Source organism: Biomphalaria glabrata, chromosome 4, assembly GCF_947242115.1.
Source record: "Biomphalaria glabrata chromosome 4, xgBioGlab47.1, whole genome shotgun sequence".
Taxonomy (NCBI): Eukaryota; Metazoa; Mollusca; class Gastropoda; family Planorbidae; genus Biomphalaria; species Biomphalaria glabrata.
Window position 1 is genome coordinate 25,381,819 of NC_074714.1, and position 21,008 is coordinate 25,402,826.

At 36.8% G+C, this 21,008-nt stretch overlaps 1 protein-coding gene across 1 annotated transcript; it reads left to right on the forward strand.

Annotated features, from left to right (window-relative positions):
• The first annotated feature begins 5,097 nt into the window (after window positions 1–5,097).
• Window positions 5,098–6,807, forward strand: LOC129925935 (uncharacterized protein DDB_G0283357-like). Its single transcript, XM_056027530.1, has one exon. It carries the CDS (start codon window positions 5,098–5,100, stop codon window positions 6,805–6,807), a length of 1,710 nt encoding a protein of 569 aa, XP_055883505.1.
• Window positions 6,808–21,008: the final 14,201 nt, after the last annotated feature.

The following is a 21,008-nucleotide window of genomic DNA, read 5'->3' on the forward strand; positions in this document are numbered from 1 at the left end:
TTTTTAAATAATATCTATTAGAACTCAGTGCACCAATGTCTATGAACCCTCGTTAAATATCTCGTGTAAATAAAGACATTTTTTTTATGGTACCGGTACTAGCCTATTGTGAGGTAATGGAATTTTTTTTCTTTGACGTCATATGAATGGACTCTTTCAATGTAATGTTAAAAGAACGCACTCGGTGCACCAATTTCTATTAACCCTCGAAAAAATTGCTTGTATTAATGAAAACATATTTTAGTCTAACTAAGCCGTGTGACGTAATGTTTTTTTTTCCTTTGACGTCACATGGAATGAATTCTTTAAATGAAATGCTAAAAGAACGCACTCGGTGCACCAAAGTCTATGAACACTCGATAAATGGCTCGTAATGATGAAGGCGATTTTAATTCTAGCTAGGCCGTGTGACGTAGTGTTTTTTTTCCTTTGACGTCATATGGAATGAATTCTTTAAATGAAATGCTTAAAGAACGCACTCGGTGCACCAAAGTCTATGAACACTCGATAAATGGCTCTTATAGATGAAGGCGATTTTTAGTCTAGCTAGGCCGTGTGACGTAGTGTTTTTTTTTCCCTCTGACGTTATATGGAATTAATTCTTCAAATGAAATGAAAAAAGAACTCGGTATAGTAATGTTTATTAAGCCTCGTTATGTGACTCGCGTTTAAAAAAGGAATGATATCTTGATTTAGATCTAATCTAGATCTAGATTTTTATTACAGTATATCTAGATCTGGATTTATATTCTAATTAAAATTATTTTAGAGTCTAGATCTAGAATTTCTAGATCTAGTTTAGACTAAAATAGACTAGATTAAGATGTAGAATTTCAATTTCTAAACTTAAAGTGTAAAAAAAAAGTGTAGATTTTCATTTCCAAACGTTTTGATCAATATTGTAATGTTTTAATATACTAAAACTAATCTACTATTTTTTTATTAAATTTAAATTTACGGCAAATGAATCTTTGAAACATTATTACTTTTGACCATCGGATGGCTGCCTGGTCGTGCGGTTTGCGCGCTGGACTGTCGTTCAGATTTATGGATGGCCCAGGGTTCAAACCCTGCCCGCTCCCATCCCCCGTCGTCCTGCGGGAGGTTTGGACTAGGAAGTAATTATCTTCAACTTTGAAGGAACATCCGAAACGTGTAAAACATTTTACATCAAAATTAAATCACCTCTTGAATATTATTTGCGAATATGCAGATCCGACAGGGATCCGACTTCGACGGGGGCCGCCTCTGAGTTTGTGTAACACAAACTCTCTTTGTAATCTTGTTTTCCTTGTTCTTGAATTTGTTGACATTGTTAATTAAACAAAAAAATCTTTTATGACATTGAGTTTAGAACTTAATTGCTTACAATACAAATTTATGACATAGAGTACTATGCTTTTTTTTATGCTTTGAGCTCAGGAGAACATGTTTAATAAATGCCAGGTCGTGAGGTATGTGCTCTGGACTGACTTCTTCACGAGCCTGGGTTCGAACCCTGCCGCCGCTTTTCTTCACAATCCTGCAGGATGTTTGAGCTAGGGTGTAATAATCTTCAAATCTGAAGGAATCTCCGAAACAAACAAACACGACACTTGAGCGTTATAGGAAATCTGAACATTGTCCTCCAGCCAATAATAGAGCTCTATTTGTCTGGGATTGTATTCAAATTGCTTTTGACATAAGTGTAAAAACAGCATGCACACTCTTTGTAAAAATACTCAAAAATATTGTTTGCTTATATTTTGTAGAAACTACAATAATGCATGATGCGTTAGAACAGTGATGCTCAAACTTTTTTGATCCGGGAACCCCTTTATAAAGTCAAAACTTGCCCACGGGCTCCTGAGTAAAAAAGATAACTAAACTCTAAAGCTACGTATAGAAGTTATACATGTTTTAAAAAAATCTTAAGAACTGTCGGATCCAATTTTAACTTTTGTGTCATTTTAAAAATATATTTGATGAGTATTTCTGTTCAGTTCAATGTTTGTAAATAGCAACCACAAATTTCAAGGAGCACATATTTCAAGGAACATAAATTTCAAGGAACACAAATTTCAAGCAGCACACATTTCAAGGAACACAAATTTCAAGGAGCACAAATTTCAAGGATCACACATTCTAAGGAGCACACATTTCAAGGAGTACACATTTCAAGGATAACATTCTAAGGAGTACACATTTCAAGGAATACACATTCTAAGGAGTACACATTTCAAGGAATACACATTTCAAATAGTACACATTTCAAGGATAACACATTCTAAGGAGCACACATTTCAAGGAGTACACATTTCAAGGATAACATTCTAAGGAGTACACATTTCAAGGATCACACATTTCAAGGAGTACACATTTAAAGGAGTACACATTTCAAGGAACACAGATTCTAAGGAGCACACATTTCAAGGAGCATAAATTTCAAGGAGTACACATTTGAAGGAGCACACATTTCAAGGATAACACATTCTAAGGAGTACACATTTCAAGGAGTACACATTTCAAGGATAACATTCTAAGGAGTACACATTTCAAGGAGTACACATTTAAAGGAACACACATTTCAAAGAGTACACATTTCAAGGAGTACACATTTCAAGGAAAACACATTTCAAAGAAAACACAATTCAAGGAGTACACATTTCTAGGAACACACATTTCAAGGAGTACACATTTCAAGGAAAACACATTTCAAGGAACACACATTTCAAGGAGCACACATTTCAAGGAACAAACATTTCAAGGAGCACACATTTCAAGGAATACACTTTTCAAGGAACACACATTTCAAGGAGCACACATTTCAAGGAACACACATTTCAAGGAAGAAACATTTCAAGGAACACACATTTCTGGCCGTTTCTTTTTATTTGTGATGAGGTTCTTTATGGCATGGCGGACTTCGCTGACGACGTTGCACTACCCTGGTCTACACGTAAATGCATACAAGAAATGACGGACTTGGACTTCGCTGACGACGTTGCACTACCCTAGTCTACACGTAAAAGCATACAAGAAATGACGGAGACTCTAGATAGAGAAGCACCCAAAATTGGCCTCCTCATAAACATGGGTAAGACTAAAATTGTGCGAGTGGGATATAAGGCAAAGGGTGTCCACGTCAGACTTGGCCAGTCAAAGCTTGAAGATATGGATAAGTTTACATATCTAGGAACCAGCACGTCCAGGATGTTGAAAAAAAAGCCTCGAAGAAGTTAGCGTTACTAAGAAAGCTGGCCAGCATTAAGTGGGGTGCCAAAGCTGACATGCTACGCACATTGTACTTAGGGGCAGTTAGATCACAAATTGAGTACAGCTATACAGTTCAAGTATAAGCTAATAAAACTGCCCTCGAATCACTCGATCGAGTACAATCACAGGCACTAAGGTTCATTTGTGGCACCTTTTGGACAAGCCCAACAATCGCTGCTGAAATCTTAACAAAAGTGGCCCCTTTAAAACTTAGGAGGGAGAGGGCGGTACTTACGGCCTACGAGCGCTATAAAAGGGGCGACTCTAGGCTACCCACCACAATCTTAGTCCAACAGTGGAGAGAGAGGAACTGCATAAAAATGCGATCGTTCCTCCATATTGCAGCCCATTTGTCAAAATCAGCTGGGCTCTCCACTGGCAGAATCCCAATTAGAAGAATTAGTACTTGCACTTTGTGGAGGAGATTGCCTGCCCCACAAATAAACCTGTCCCTTATAGGGCAAGAGGGAGCAAACCGAGAGGCGATTAACAACTGCCATTCTTCAAAATTTGGCATCAGAAAAAATTAAGTCCTACCCATCAGATGCCATTTTCTGCTATATCCATGGGTCGGTATTGAGGGACCCCGATAGATCAGAGTATGGGGCCCTTATAGTCTACCCTGACCGGACAGAACCAGACCGGCTATCTGGTCCATGCTGCTACGCCGCATGCTCCATGGACCCCGAGTTAACAGGGATGACTCTGGAGTTCAAGGCTATTAGAGTCCGAATGACCCAATACGAAAATGGTGCCACTACTGTGGTACTAGCCACCGACTCTCGCTCCAGTCTCCAAGCTATGGGTAGCGGCGGGGGAGGGTCAACCGTAATAGAAGAGGCAGTCGGCGCCGCAGATAACATCCGCCGAGCTATTGGAGCTGTCGTTTTCATGCAGTGGTTGCCCTCACATTGCGGCGTGAGGGGCAATGAAACTGCAGACGACCTCGCAAGGGAGGGTGCTTAGGCAGCCACACACCTCGAAGCACCAAGCACGATTTTACAAGCAACGGAAGAAATCCGAGCACTCATTCATGAGAAGTGGTTCAAGTCCTGAGAGGAATCCGATAGAGCACGTAGTGTCTGGCACCACATGCATCACCCAGATCGCGAAGATCCGTGGTGGCGGTTAAAGAGGTCAGAGCAGACAATTATTGCGCAGTGTAGGACGGAACACTGTCCTATTGGGGCATACTTTGCCCGGTTCCGCCCGAACTATGACTCCCGATGCTGTCACTGTGGAGAGAGCGTCGTTATATAGACAGCTTGCAACCCGATGCGCCAAACAACGCCGGAGAATTTAAGTTAGCAAGTCATTTCAGCAATGACTTCAGTGATACCAAAATAAGAAGACGGCACAGCAGCCAACAACTTCTGAACAATGACTTATAATGCAGTCAACAACTTCTGGACAATGACTTATAATGCAGTCAACAACTTCTGGACAATGACTTATAATGCAGTCAACAACTTCTGGACAATGACTTATAATAAAGTCAACAACTTCTGGACAATGACTTATAATGCAGTCAACAACTTCTGGACAATGACTTCTAATGCAGTCAACAACTTCTGGACAATGACTTATAATGCAGTCAACAACTTCTGGACAATGACTTACAATGCAGTCAACAACTTCTGGACAATGACTTCTAATGCAGTCAACAACTTCTGGACAATGACTTATAATGCAGTCAACAACTTCTGGACAATGACTTATAATGCAGCCAACAACTTCTGGACAATGACTTATAATGCAGCCAACAACTTCTGGACAATGACTTATAATGCAGCCAACAACTTGTCGACAATGACTTATAATGCAGTCAACAACATCTAAACAATGACTTATAATGCAGTCATCAACTTCTGGACAATGACTTATAATGCAGCCAACAACTTATGGACAATGACTTATAATGCAGTCAACAACTTCTGGACAATAACTTATAATGCAGTCAACATCTTCTGGACAATGACTTATAATGCAGTCAACAACTTCTGGACAATGACTTATAATGCAGCCAACAACTTCTGGACAATGACTTATATTGCAGCCAACAACTTCTGGACAATGACTTATAATGCAGCCAACAACTTCTGGACAATGACTTATAATGCAGTCAACAACTTCTGGACAATGACTTATAATGTAATCAACAACTTCTGTACAATGACTTCTAATGCAACCAACAACTTATGGACAAAGACTTATAACGCAGTCAACAACTTCTGGACAATGACTTCTAATGCAACCAACAACTTATGGACAATGACTTATAATGCAGTCAACAACTTCTGGACAATGACTTATAATGCAGCCAACAACTTCTGGACAATAACTTATAATGCAGTCAACAACTTCTGGACAATGACTTATAATGCAGTCAACAACTTCTGGACAATGACTTATAATGCAGTCAACAACTTCTGTACAATGACTTCTAATGCAACCAACAACTTCTGGACAATGACTTATAATGCAGTCAACAACTTCTGGACAATGACTTATAATGCAGTCAACAACTTCTGGACAATGACTTATAATGCAGCCAACAACTTCTGGACAATAACTTATAATGCAGCCAACAACTTCTGGACAATGACTTATAATGCAGTCAACAACTTCTGGACAATGACTTATAATGCAGTCAACAACTTCTGGACAATGACTTATAATGCAGTCAACAACTTCTGGACAATGACTTATAATGCAGTCAACAACTTCTGGACAATGACTTATAATGCAGCCAACAACTTCTGGACAATGACTTATAATGCAGCCAACAACTTCTGGACAATGACTTATAATGCAGTCAACAACTTCTGGTCAATGACTTATAATGCAGTCAACAACTTCTGGACAATGACTTATAATGCAGCCAACAACTTCTGGACAATGACTTATAATGCAGTCAACAACTTCTGTACAATGACTTCTAATGCAACCAACAACTTCTGGACAATGACTTATAATGCAGTCAACAACTTCTGGACAATGACTTATAATGCAGTCAACAACTTCTGGACAATGACTTATAATGCAGTCAACAACTTCTGGACAATAACTTATAATGCAGCCAACAACTTCTGGACAATGACTTATAATGCAGTCAACAACTTCTGGACAATGACTTATAATGCAGTCAACAACTTCTGGACAATGACTTATAATGCAGTCAACAACTTCTGGACAATGACTTATAATGCAGTCAACAACTTCTGGACAATGACTTATAATGCAGCCAACAACTTCTGGACAATGACTTATAATGCAGCCAACAACTTCTGGACAATGACTTATAATGCAGTCAACAACTTCTGGACAATGACTTATAATGCAGTCAACAACTTCTGGACAATGACTTATAATGCAGCCAACAACTTCTGGACAATGACTTATAATGCAGCCAACATTTTCTGGACAATGACTTACAATGCAGTCAACAACTTCTGGACAATGACTTATAATGCAGTCAACATTTTCTGGACAATAACTTATAATGCAGTCAACAACTTCTGGACAATGACTCCTAATGCAGGATATAAATAAAGTTGGAATCTGTTTTTATAACCCGACTTTGTGGTCTCCTTGTTGAGACATTGGTTTCACTTCCTCGTTTGTAGATGGTTCAATAAGCTCCACCTGTATCGTAAAATGTTTTACATATTTCGGATGTTCCTTCAGAGTTGAAGATAGTTTACTTCCTAGTCCAAACCTCCCGCAGGACGACGGGGGATGGGAGCGGGCAGGGTTTGAACCCTCGACCGTCGATAAATCCGAACGACAGTCTAGCGCGCAAACCGCACGACCAGGCAGCCATCCTGTATCAGTATGGATTAGTCTGAGAACCACTGTGCTATAAAATTCATAATGAATATTGCCATGGGCGTAGCCAGGATTTTTTTTCTGGGGGGGTTTGGGGGGGGGATTTTGTTCTCCCCCCCCGACCCCCCCCCCCCGCGAATTTTTTTTAAAAATATGTGTGTGTGTACATAATCTTTATTGCATTCTGACCCTCCATTCTTTCGGAAGACGTTTATTGTGCCCTAGAATCTTCCATGAGTTAGTGGAAAAATTGTAGATTCCCCGTCAATACTAGCACCTAGCCTTTGCTAGCAAGGGGTCTGGGGGAGCGCTGAGAGCTCCCCAAGCACTATTTCTGGTTTTGAAAGCCAACAAAATGCATATTCTGAGGTATCTACAGTGCATTTTCCTGCTATTAAAAAGTTTTATTTCAAAAACCTAATGTGCTATTCTTACTGACTTAGACCCTCCCGCGCCGTTTGGCGCATTTGCCGTCAAGCTGTTTCCATAAAATTGTAGATTGCCTGCCATTACTAGTAATGGGGTCTGGGGAGCGCTAGCGCGGGGCGAAGCCCCGCCGCCAAGCACTATTTCTGGTATTGAAAGCCAACAAAATGCATATTCTGAGGTATCTACAGTGCATTTTCCTGCTATTAAAAAGTTTTATTTCAAAAACCTAATGTGCTATTCTTACGGACTTAGACCCTACCGCGCCGTTCGGAGCATTTGACGTCAAGCTGTTTCCATAAAAATCTGTCACTGGTAATGTCTGAAGCCTCTTCCCACCTGCCATGAGGACCTCCATGAATGTGTGGCGTCATGTTGTACTAGGATATCATTGCAACTCTTCTTATGCGTAATTCATTTTGTCGGAGAACATGTCCTCATGCGTCGCTCTCTCACAATCTTACTAAAGGGTCGACTCCCAGTTTGGCATAGGATTTCCTTGATTTAAACCCGATCTCTATAACTGACTCCTAAAATCTGTCTTAGCCATCTTTGTTGAGCCACATTTAGTGTTTTTCAATTTCGGCAGATGACTATTCACTGCAGTTTATTAAGGGAGCCCTGCCACTGGTAAAAATGTGTAATTACTCTTGAATACGCTCTTGGAATTAAGTGAGTGTAGTTTGCTTTAGATTTTATATCGAAAAGAGAAGTTTTATCGTCAAAATCATCTGTTGGGGGTTTTCCACCTCAAAATGCTCTGTAGGGGGATCTTAAACTCAAAGCCATCTGGAGGGGTTTTAAACTTTAAACAAACGCCATCTGTAGAAGAGGGGTTTAAACTCTAAACTCCCGATTGGATTGGCTACGCTCAAATAATTTTAGTGTGTAATTTGCTTTTTTGTTTATATTGAAGAGGTATTTTTAGCATTAAACCCCTCTGAATGGGGGTTTAAACTCAAAACCCCTTTTGGCAACGCTCATAGCATTTTGAGTGCGTAATTTGCTTTTTTTCTTACACTGAAGATGTATTTTTTAGCCTGAAACCCCCCTGGCGGGGGGTTTAAACTCAAAACCCCTTTGGCTGCGTTCATAGATTTTAGTGTGAGTAATTTGCTTTTATTTATATTGAAGAGGTACTTTAGCTTCAAACTCCACTGGAGGGGAGTTTAAACTCAAAACCCCTTTGACTACACTCAAAACATTTTGAGTGTATAATTTGCTTTGTTTTTATTATTAAAGAGGTATTTTTTACCTTCAAACCCCGCTGAAGTGGGGTTTAAACTAAAAACTAAGTCAAAACCCATTTAGCTACGCTCATAACATTTTGAGTGCGTAATTAACTTTTTTTTATATTGAAAAGGGGGTTTATCGTAAATTTTGGAGTGGGTTTTTAAAATCAAAATCTCCCTTAACTGTGCTCTTGGAATTAGGGGATTTTCGTTTGCATTTTTGTTTTGTTTTGTTTTATAGAAGAGGGGGGTTAACTGCAAAAACCCCAAGTAGGGGGTTTAAAACTCAAAACCCCTGGTAGGAGTTTTTAAACTCGAACCCCCCTGGTAGTGGGATTTAAACTCAAACCCCCCTAGTAAGGGGTTTTAAACTCAAAACCCCATTGGTTGTGCTGGGGCAATTGATGGTTTAGTATTAAACCTCACCTAAAATAAACAAAATCAAAGCAAAAAATCATTCACTAAATTCCCCCCCCCCCTGGCTACGCCCATGAATATTTCTCATACCCGATGTAAGATGATGAATTCCAAGCAAATAGATTGAGAGTTTTGATTTTAATTATTACCACAGAATGTTTAAACGTCGCAAAAGTTTTTATAGTTAATTAGAATCTTTCTTGTAACATCTGTCACAATTTTCTGTACTAATCACAAACTAATCACAGACTAATCACAGACTAATCACAAACTAATCACAGACTAATCACAGACTAATCACAAACTAATCACAAACTAATCACAGACTAAACTTGCTAACATTTGTGAGAAGGAAACATTTCTTCACCTTTACATGATAGACCAAAACATGTTCACAACCACCAGTCATGTGACTTTTGTGAGGAAAGAAATATTCTTTTATTTTCATCTGCTAGTTATCTGCCATATAATCTCCCCTCCTCTCTGTTAGCATCTACGTCACACCTACGTCACATTATCTCTCTCCTCTCTGTTAGCACCTACGTCACATTGTCTCCCTCCTCTCTGTTAGCATCTACGTCACACCTACGTCACATTATCTCTCTCCTCTCTGTTAGCACCTACGTCACATTGTCTCCCTCCTCTCTGTTAGCACCTACGTCACACCTACGTCACAATATCTCTCTCCTCTCTGATAGCACCTACGTCACATTGTCTCCTTCCTCTCTGTTAGCACCTACGTCACATTGTTTCCCTCCTCTCTGTTAGCACATACGTCACATTGTTTCCCTCCTCTCTGTTAGCACCTACGTCACATTGTTTCCCTCCTCTCTGTTAGCACCTACGTCACATTGTTTCCCTCCTCTCTGTTAGCACATACGTCACATTGTTTCCCTCCTCTCTGTTAGCACCTACGTCACATTATTTCCTTCCTCTCTGTTAGCACCTACGTCACATTGTTTCCCTACTCTCTGTTAGCACCTATGTCACATTGTTTCCCTACTCTCTGTTAGCACCTACGTCACACCTACGTCACAATATCTCTCTCCTCTCTGATAGCACCTACGTCACATTATCTCCTTCCTCTCTGTTAGCACCTACGTCACATTGTTTCCTTCCTCTCTGTTAGCACCTACGTCACATTGTTTCCCTACTCTCTGTTAGCACCTATGTCACATTGTTTCCTTCCTCTCTGTTAGCACCTACGTCACATTGTCTCCGTCCTCTCTGTTAGCACCTACGTCACATTATTTCCTTCCTCTCTGTTAGCACCTACGTCACATTGTTTCCCTACTCTCTGTTAGCACTTACGTCACCTTGTCTCCCTCCTCTCTGTTAGCACCTACGTCACATTGTTTCCCTACTCTCTGTTAGCACCTACGTCACCTTGTCTCCCTCCTCTCTGTTAGCACCTACGTCACATTATTTCCCTCCTCTCTGATGAGTTCCCTCTTCTCTCATGTCCTTCAGAAATCCGAGTGTTGACACTTATGCGAGGAAGAACTCTTGAAGAAGAAAAGCGCGGCAAGTTTATTTGAAGTAAAAAAAAGTGTTCTTTAAGATAGAAGATTTACCTAGAGTCTAGATCAATGACCGACTTCAATAGGCGAGCAGTAAATCTTGCGTCTTCTTCCAATCTTGGGTTTCTAGCGTAGTTTCACTTGTCCTGTCTTGAGCAAGATAAATACTGGACTCCCTCACCCATCTCCTTCTATCTTGGGCAAATGGCCAGTTCACTAAGATATTGAAAGAACATGGCGAGAGTGTCGAGTGGAATCCTTCTTCTTCTTACCATCATTGGAGTTTGTTGCTTTCATTTCAAGAGATACAAACTAAGTTCTGTGCATGTGTCTAGACTTGTCTCTAAAGTCTATACAATATATTAAATGGAGCTCCGTTGTAGCGTTTATAAGGTTGATTTACGGCTAGTGTCATCTTCCTTGAGGTCATAGTCATGGGTCATCTTCCTTGAGGTCATGGTCATGGGTCATATTCATGAGGTAATATGGGCCTTCATTTTTGAGTCATATTAGTCATCTTCTTTTTGCAAAGAACCTTCTTCCTAGAGGGCATATCCAGGCGGACATCGTCCATTAGATGACATGGACCATTTTTGTTAACGACATAATTAATCTTTCTTGAAGTTACAATGCTGGAATGTTATAGTTCTGAAACTCAAAGTTCAGTGCAAAGTTTCTTTCAGTTTCTTTTTGTTTTGGTAGCGACAAGCAATTTGTGCTTTCAAATTTGTTTGGTGTAAAAAACAAATTATATGACAAATTTCCTTATGGATAATAAGGATTATTATTATTATTATTATAAAATGACAAGAATGTCAAATAACAACAATATCAAATGACAACAATACCAAATGACAACAATATCAAATAATAACAATATCAAAAGACTACAATAAAAATGACAACAAAATCAAATGACAACAGAAATTGAGAAACAGTGATATGTGCCTATCATAACGGATGTTTAATTTCTGAACCAAATATCAGGTGCTACTTTGGAGATTCAACAACTTTAGATTTCTACTCGAATAAGTCGTTGAAGACTCCACTCCTCCCCCCTCCCATACACAAGTACAACCTATAGTACATCAACCGTTTCTAGTTTCAGCTTTCCATTTTTTTTGAATTTTTTTTTTTAGACGCTTAAAAGAACATGTCAAACAGACAACACAAGCGTAATTACTAACTAGTCTCTCGATAATTCGCTGAATAATGCTACCAGGAAGTGCAACTGTGTTTGACACAGATTTATTGAGTTGCCTCCCTTTCGAGAATGATCTAATAAGAGAATTTACCTCCCTCAAGACAATCTAGAGTCATTTGAATACTTTTTTTTAGGAAAGAAAAACAATATAGTTATAAAAAAATATATATTCTTTTATACTTATTTACATTATTACTGCCAATGGGTCAGGCAATTATGATGACCATGCGAACACACAAATTAACCCATTTATTCTAACTACTAATTCAAGTATCCCAGCATCCTGCCACTGAATTTAGATTTATTGTCATCCAATCAATAAGGATTATATTGATTTCAAAGATGTTTCTCAAATAAGATTGGTTGGTTCAAGTCCCAGTGACAGCTCTCAAAGTCGATATCTAATTTCAAGCCCTAAAAGACACTTAACACGTAGTCAATGTCAGATATAGAGTAGGACATTTTTTTAAAAATATTTTTATCACACAGTTTTTTTTTGTTCTTGTTTAACTTTGGTTTCAGTTCCAACCAAAAAGTGGCTGAATGGTGGCCTACAAAAATCAAACAAACCAAAAATAAATTAAAAAAAAAAATTTTGATCGCTACTTGTATTCCACCGTTCCCCCCCCCCCTTTGCCTCTCCCCTCTCCTCAAATCTCATAAAAGTCATCACACGATGAAAATGAACAAACATGATCTCGCGAGATCTTCCGAGTGTAAAGAAATCACGTGACACACCACTCCGTCTTCCGGAGCAATATTACTAGAAAACTTGAGCGCGTGTGTGTTGATTTCCCGCCACTAGTGGAACGGGAGAGACCTTTTTTCCTAGTGGATTAGAGCAATTTAAAACCAACAAAATACCAATTACAGAATCTTAGATTTTACAATATCTTATCTTATAGAGATTACAGACATTACTTCAAAAGACAACACAAGCGTAATTAGTAACTAGTCTCTCGATAAGATAAGAGAAGAGATTTACGTCTCGCGCAGAATTTTGAATTTTTAGACATCTCTTGCAGCATTTTTAAATTCATAGTAGCCACTACTGAATCTAAGGTTTTTATATTAACCAAGGCGGAATCTAATTTGTTTCTAGTATACACTTGAGAGTCAATTATGTTACATTATCCAATAGATAATCTAAGATTTTACAGTAGCCTCTTGATAAATCTAAAATTTTTCAGTCAGTATTTACTGCCTGCTGAATTTTAAGATTTTACAGTAATCACTGCTGAATTTTAAGATTTTACTGTAATCACTGCTGAATTTAGCAGTGCTTCCCTAGTGCCATTAGAGCATGAAATGGGTTGCCTGAATCAGCCACGAAAACCAACGACTTATCAGAGTTTTAAGTCTCTAATTTGGATGCATGACTAGATTAACACTTCGTGTTGGACGTAATGATATTCTCTTTTGAAGGAACGATTTGATGTTTTATAAGGTGATATATATATAATGTGTGTGTGTGTGTTCATCCATCTAGTTACAAATCAAGTTTATAAGGTGATATATATATATATATATAATGTGTGTGTGTGTGTTCATCCATCTAGTTACAAATCACGTTTATAAGGTTATATATATATATATAATGTGTGTGTGTGTGTTCATCCATCTAGTTACAAATCAAGTTTATAAGGTTATATATATATATATAATGTGTGTGTGTGTGTTCATCCATCTAGTTACAAATCAAGTTTATACGGTGATATATATATATATATAATGTGTGTGTGTGTGTTCATCTAGTTACAAATCAAGTTTATAAGGTGATATATATATATAATGTGTGTGTGTGTGTTCATCCATCTAGTTACAAATCAAGTTTATAAGGTGATATATATATATATAATGTGTGTGTGTGTGTTCATCCATCTAGTTACAAATCAAGTTTATAAGGTGATATATATATATATATAATGTGTGTGTGTTCATCTAGTTACAAATCAAGTTTATAAGGTGATATATATATATAATGTGTGTGTGTGTGTTCATCCATCTAGTTACAAATCAAGTTTATAACAAGATTACAAAGAGAGTTTGTGTGATAATAGAAGCGGTTCCCATCGAATTCACCAATGGACCAGGAATATTCAAGCCATAGTCATATTTTGATCATTGAAAGTGATAACATTTGAAAATCAATATGCACTAAAATAATAATAATAAAATTAAATTACTTTTTCTCTTTTAAAGTTTAAATCTTTCAAAATGAATTTTTATCAAAGAAGTACTTTTTCAATTAAAAGTTGTTGTTTTTTTATATATATATAGTAAGTCAAGTTCCCCTTTCAGACATAGTGATCTATGGGGCAGATGATGTAAAGGTCATCTGTTGTTATGGCCCTCGGTTAACGAGGCTCTCATGTGGCCAGCGTAACGATCTAACACCTTTAATTTACCCACCTAATGTCAGGTACCCATTAGAGCTGGGTGGACTCAGAGGGGCCCTGATGATCCCGAATATAAAAATACCAGTCTTCACCGGAATTCGAACCCAGGACACAATTTCGAAGCCAAGCACTTTACCATTCATCCACCGCGCCTTCATATATTCATTTAGCGTACACTTATATTTTTTAAAATAATAATTTTTAATCATATCCATACATTCATATTTAATAAAATGTTACATGTAATAAAGAGAAACTAAAAAGCTTCTTCTGCTTCTTACAAAATTAGATAAATAGGCAACAGGAAAAAAACATATTTTTGACCTACTTTGGGTAGTGAGCTAGAAATAAGTTGGTGACTTTTCCCCTAGTAAAAAACATAATATCCCCCCTTCCATTTGTCATACAAACTAGAACTAGATCTAAGACCAGCCTAGATCTATTTCTATACTAGATCTAGAATATTGATATAGAATCTATATCTAGACTAGAACTCGTATGACTTTACACGTTCAATCTTAATTAAAATGACTAGACCTAGGCCAATGTTAGGATCAGAGATAGTAGGCCTTTTAGTATCGGGTAATGGTGTTAGTAATGGTGTACTAGATCTAGGCTGTTCGTATTCACCACTTCTTAATGTGATACTACTGTTTACATAATAAATAAATCTGCTTCCTAATAATACCTATAGAAGAAAAAACAATATGGAGAACTGCCTGAACTGGAAACCACTGCGCAGTTCATCTCAGATCTAGGATTACTGATATGAACCCTCCGACATGTAAAATGAGAACGAAGAAGAAGAAATAAATCTTCGCACCTAAGCTGTCAGAAGATAAGATATTGCCTTAATAATTAAAATTGTGTTCAAAATATTAATACATTTATAACATAAACATTATAAATATTTCTAGATCTGGGCTCTATTAGTCTTATTTAGACTGTCAAGTGTATAATGAGGATATGTAAAAACTGCGCGCTATAAAAGTAGTTCGTTTTTGTTTAAACTTACAACTAAAGAGAAGTTCGTATCAAAATTATTTTTTTAAAACAACATTTCAATCAGTCTTTCATTCCATGAGTTAATTATAAATGGAAAATATATTTTATAATAATACATTAATGCATTTGCCAGTGTGACCATAGATGCAAATTTATTGTACCAATGTCCGAATCTATAAATGAAGCTTGAGTTATTAATGAAGAAGTCTGTGACCTTTTTAAAAAAACATACCTCCCCTGAAGTTATTCATATAAACGTGCTGTAGGCCTATTTATTTTTGAAAAATCTGCTTCCATAGATAATTTTTAAAATTAAATGGTTTACTTTCGGAAAAGAAAAAAAAAGCCGTTGCATCAGAACTTTGAATGATCTAAAATATCATGATGTCCGATTTTCATTTTCTCTTCTTGTTTCTGAGATCTGGACGGACGGACAGACAGACCACACAAAAGTAATAGCGTCTTTTCCCCTTTTGGGGGATGCTAAAAATATTTAATATTGTGAAAAAAAAGAACCTTTTATTCTATTGACAAGGGCGCGTGTTTTGTGCAGTAGAACTCTATTGGTTCTTCTAGAAATACTTTCTAGTTGCTTGACGACACTGTAAGACACTAAACAAAGGGAAGGCATTCTTTTTAAAACTTTGTCCAGAGGCGTCACAGTTCCTAGAGCCTTCACTGGGAAATATAGAATTGTATTGATTTACCTATTCACTGTAGCCCTGTCCTGTAGATCAATGTTTAGATCTATGTTTAGATCTATGTTTAAATAAATTCTTATAAGTAAATATAGATGTATGTTTTTTTAGATTTATGTTAATCTTGCTTTTGTATTGACCCTAACATTTTTTTACGCATTTCTTTTTTCTAGATATTAATCTTAATTTTCTGCCTAATTAATTGAAAAAAAAGTTTGAGATGAATTGTAGTATCACTTCCGGGTCAGCGCTACTCAACTGACAGGAACTTAGTTTCAAAAGATCAACTCCGAGCTTGTTGTGGTAACGCCTCGTTACTCTGAGCAGACAAGGTAGACAGAGAGTTTAATGTCTTCTAGAGACTCAATAGACCGATTTGGTTTTGTTCCGTTAACTTTTTTTTTCAGTTTGTAAGTTTGATTTTTGTTTTGCTGTTCTCAGACTTGGTGGCAAGGTCAAGGATTTTTATTTTTTAAATTGATATTTTAAATCTACTGTCAAACAAGTTAAAAAAAACAACACACACACAAGGCGGCGACATCTGGGGAGGGAAGCTGAAGGGAGGTAATCCATTCTCGTGGACTAGTTGGATGTCACACTTACATACGTGCAGTTTCAATGACTTGTGACATTGTCAAAATTGAGTAATAATGTTGTTGTTTTTTTAATAAAAGAAAATTTAAGTTTGATAAAAGCGACATGATATAAAAAAAAAAGAATTTGGATTTTCTTTAAATTTTCCAAAACAAAGTTTTTCTACAAAAAAACAACAACAACAACAAACAAACAAGGTTACAAAGACTGTTTGGAAACACAAACTCAAAACGGCCCCCGAAGTGGTCCACCAGAGTCTTCACCAGGATTCGAACACGGGATTCAGGTTCAAAGTGCTTTACCCCTCAGCCACAGCATGTTCATATATTCATTTAGCGCACACTTATATTTTTTAAATAATAATTACTAACCTTATTAATACATTCAAAATTAATAACATGTTACATGTAATAAAGAGAAACTAAAAAGACATATTCTTCTTACAAAATTAGAGCAATTGGCAACACGAACAAAAATAATTCTTGACCTACTTTAGCACTTTAGCAAGTGAGGTAGCTACAGAGTACAGATGTCTACAAACGACTTGACAAGCAAGACTTTCCCCTCGCAAATACAAATTAATATCTTCATTGTCATTTGTCATACAAACTAGACATAGATCTAGACCTAGTTTTAGATCTAAATCTAGAACTAGATCCAAGTCTAGATCTAGAGTTAGATTTAGTCTATATCTAGATCTAAGTCTAGATATAAGTCTAGATCTAGATCTAATACATTTATATTATATATATTATCTAAGTCTAGATCTAGCACATGATATAGAATCTTGATATAGAATCTACTATATGTAGACTAGAACTCGTATGAATTTACACGTTTAATCTTATAATTACTAGACCTAGGCCAATGTTAGGATCATAAATAGTTGGCCTTTTGTTACCGGGTAAAAGATGTACTATGCTGTTCGTATCCGATTCATTTCTTAATGTGATACTACTGTTTACATAATAAATAAGTCTCCACCCCTAAGCTGTCAGAAGATAAGTTATTGCCTTAATAATTAAAATTTTGTTCAAATAATAAATACATTTATATTATATATATATTATAAATATATCTAGATCTGGGCTCTATTTAGTCTTAATTAGACTGTCAAGTGAAGGCCCCTATAAAGAGGATATGTCAAAACTACGCGCTATAAAAGTAGTTAGTTTTTTTTTAAACTTTCAACAAAAACGAAGTTCGTATTAAAATTATTTTTTAAAACAACATTTGAATCAGTATTCAATTCCATGAGTTAGTTAATAAATGAAAAATCTATTTTATAATGATCCATTGATACTTTTTCCACTGTGACCTTAGATTTTTTTTTGTACCAGTGCGCAAACCTATGAATGAAGCTTGATTTATTAATGAAGACGTCTGTGACCTTTTTAAAAGACTTACCTCCCCTGAAGTTTTTCAATGAAAAGGGATGTGATGTTTTGAAAAATCTGGTTCACTTTCGGAAAAGAAAAAAGTAGCCGTTGAACCAGAACTTTGAATGATCTAAAATATCATGATGTCCGATTTTCATTTTCTCTTCTAGTTTCTGAGATCTGAACGGGACGGACGGACAGACGGACGGACGGACAGACAGGCCATACAAAACCAATAGCGTCTTTTCCCCTTTCGGGGGTCGCTAAAAACAAACACCAAAATGCAAAATTACTGTAGTCCTATTTAACTGTCTCTGTTTTCAAAGCCAGGTTTGAGGGGTGCGGGGGTAGGGACATTTTAGTCTCACTAAATAGAGTAGTTGACATTATAATATTAATGTTGAGCTTAAAACTCTCTCCGAATGTAGCTCTTTTCTATTCTAGAGACATAGAACCATCACATTTCTTCATATTGCGTTCCCTTTTTTTTTACTGAATTTTACTGAGCACGTGATGAGTGAGTGAGGTGATTGACAGGAGAGTTAGTGATGAGTGAGTGAGGTGATTGACAGGAGAGTTAGTGATGAGTGAGTGAGGCGATTGACAGCTAAGTTAGTGATGAGTGAGTGAGATGATTGACAGGAGAGTTAGTGATGAGTGAGTGATGCGATTGACAGTTAAGTTAGTGATGAGTGAATGAGGCGATTGACAGGAGAGTTAGTGATGAGTGAGTGAGGCGATTGATAGGAGAGTTAGTAGTAATTTAGGCGTTTAGTAGAAGAGAAAATGATAAATGACAAGTGAGGTGGTTGACAGGAGAGTTAGTGATGTGTGAGTGTTTCTGTGGTTCCAGAATAAAATGTCAAATAAAATGTGTATAACTAAAAAAACGTTTGCTGTACAGCATATGTCGGAGAGTAGACCTCTTCTACAGTTTGTGATAATCTCTTTGACCTTTTGGCCCCATGGTTTGACAGGCAAATTAAAAAAAATACTTTGAAAAACAAAATTAAACCCCCAACAAATCTTATATTAAGTGTATCACATTAGTTAGGGTTAGGGTTAGACTAACAATAATAAATCTGTGCGATTAGAAATATTTTTTATTAATTGTTTTTGTTTAGCGTAATTTCATGCTTTTCGCGTTCTCAATCCTATAACTTGTCTGGACCAGTTGGAAAGGGGTAGGGGAAAAAGAACGGGTTATCTGGATGACCTCTTATTAAATGTATTTTTGTTTTAAAAGTGAACGAACTGAAATCGAACTTTTGTGCTAAAGCTTTAGTAGGCTTCTCAAGCCAACGCGGTAACCACTTTGCTAGCGAAGAAACTATGAACATGGAAGTTTGTATAGTTATCTATTGTTTCTATATCATGTTTGTGTTCACTCATATAAAGGGGACTAATTCAGCTTCAGTCACGTAATATTTCTTTCCCTTGCTTGAGATGCCAACCTGAATAATCTATTACCAATAGTTAATTAGCTAATTGGTTATTTTAAAAAATTGATTATTGTGTTGTCAGGTAAAAGAAATAATTGTGGACAATTTCAGCTTGATTCGAGATTGGATGTGGGAGAAATAACGTGTACAAACATTTGGCCAGACAGACACACAGACAGAGTTGGTATAAGCTTTGTAAAACTGTGAAACCGTCAACTATTACAAAATACAAATTGTCTAATTTGACCAGCGTCGAATCGTGGGTACATGCGTGCAACAGCATGAACCAAAATGTTTATTAATTTGTACTAATTTCAAACGACAACAAACAGGTCACTGTAATGCATTGAAATGAATTTGGTTGAAATGTTCACCTGTAAAAATAATTGAAATATGAAAAATATTTGTTTCTTGCAGAAGATTAATTCTCTTTGTTTACTCTTAGCCAGCTCAAACCAGTTTGTAGTTTCTAGACCGCTGCATTCGTTCTATCAACATTCTGTCAATGCCCTCCCCTCTTTCTGAACTCTTTCATGTCAAAAGTTAATCTTTGTTTCATTTTTTTTGTTATGAACTAAATTGTGTCCTCATTTCTGGAGACATCCACGAGTCTCTGTTTAAGCTAATTATTAGCAATGATTTTCCAAATCAAAAATGGTCTCCACTAGGAATGAAACAAAAGTGAGGCCAGACAATACAGTTATTTAAAGAAAAGTGCATTCGTCTAAAACAGTGATTCCCAAAGTGGTCTATATGGACCCCCAGGGGTCTACGAAGACCTCCAAGGGGTCTACGAAAGTAAAAAAAATAAATTGGAGGTATCTGAGATGTCCACAAGGGTCCACGATAATAGATTTCATCCAAGCAGGTCGTTACTTAATTTTCACATTCCATTAATGTAATTATTTCCCACATTCCATTAATTTAATTATTTCCTACACTAATTTATGATTTGTACCTTCGTTAATCCTTTAAATATTTAACCTGCTATTCAAAAAATTTTTTTTATTCAATTTCAAAGCTTATTTAAATAGCTTAATTTTGTCTACATGTAACTAATATTTAGAAAAAAAAAAGAAATGTAGACAGTACAACATTAATTATTTAAAATTGGGATTCCTTCCTTGTCAAACACACAGTTGCCTACCCTGACAAAAATTAAGATTTGAAAAACTTTCGAACACTCAAAGTTCAGAATGGACCCACAAAATCTCTGTTCGACATCATATAGAGAAGATGATGGTTTGTGAGCGTCTTACAAGATTTCTTTACTTATAGCCAAAATAAGGAAAACAGCAAAACAGTAAAAAATTGAATTTACCAGCCGTTTTACACAAACATACATCTGTTATTATTAAAAGAATTTCTTAAAGCGACAATACAGTTTTAGGTCGCTTCGGTGTCATGAGTTATAAAATTAAAAGCTTCTTATGTAAATCTTTGCAAAAGATAGAAATACAGTTTGGTCTGACAAGGTGTAGCGCTGTGTGCTACAAACTGTCTAATGGTCACCATCTTATCTCATTTATGCCTGTCGTCCTTTCTGGGCATAGTCCACCAACCAGCTTCCTCCAGGCATCTCGGTTTTGGGCGAGACTCTCCAACTGTC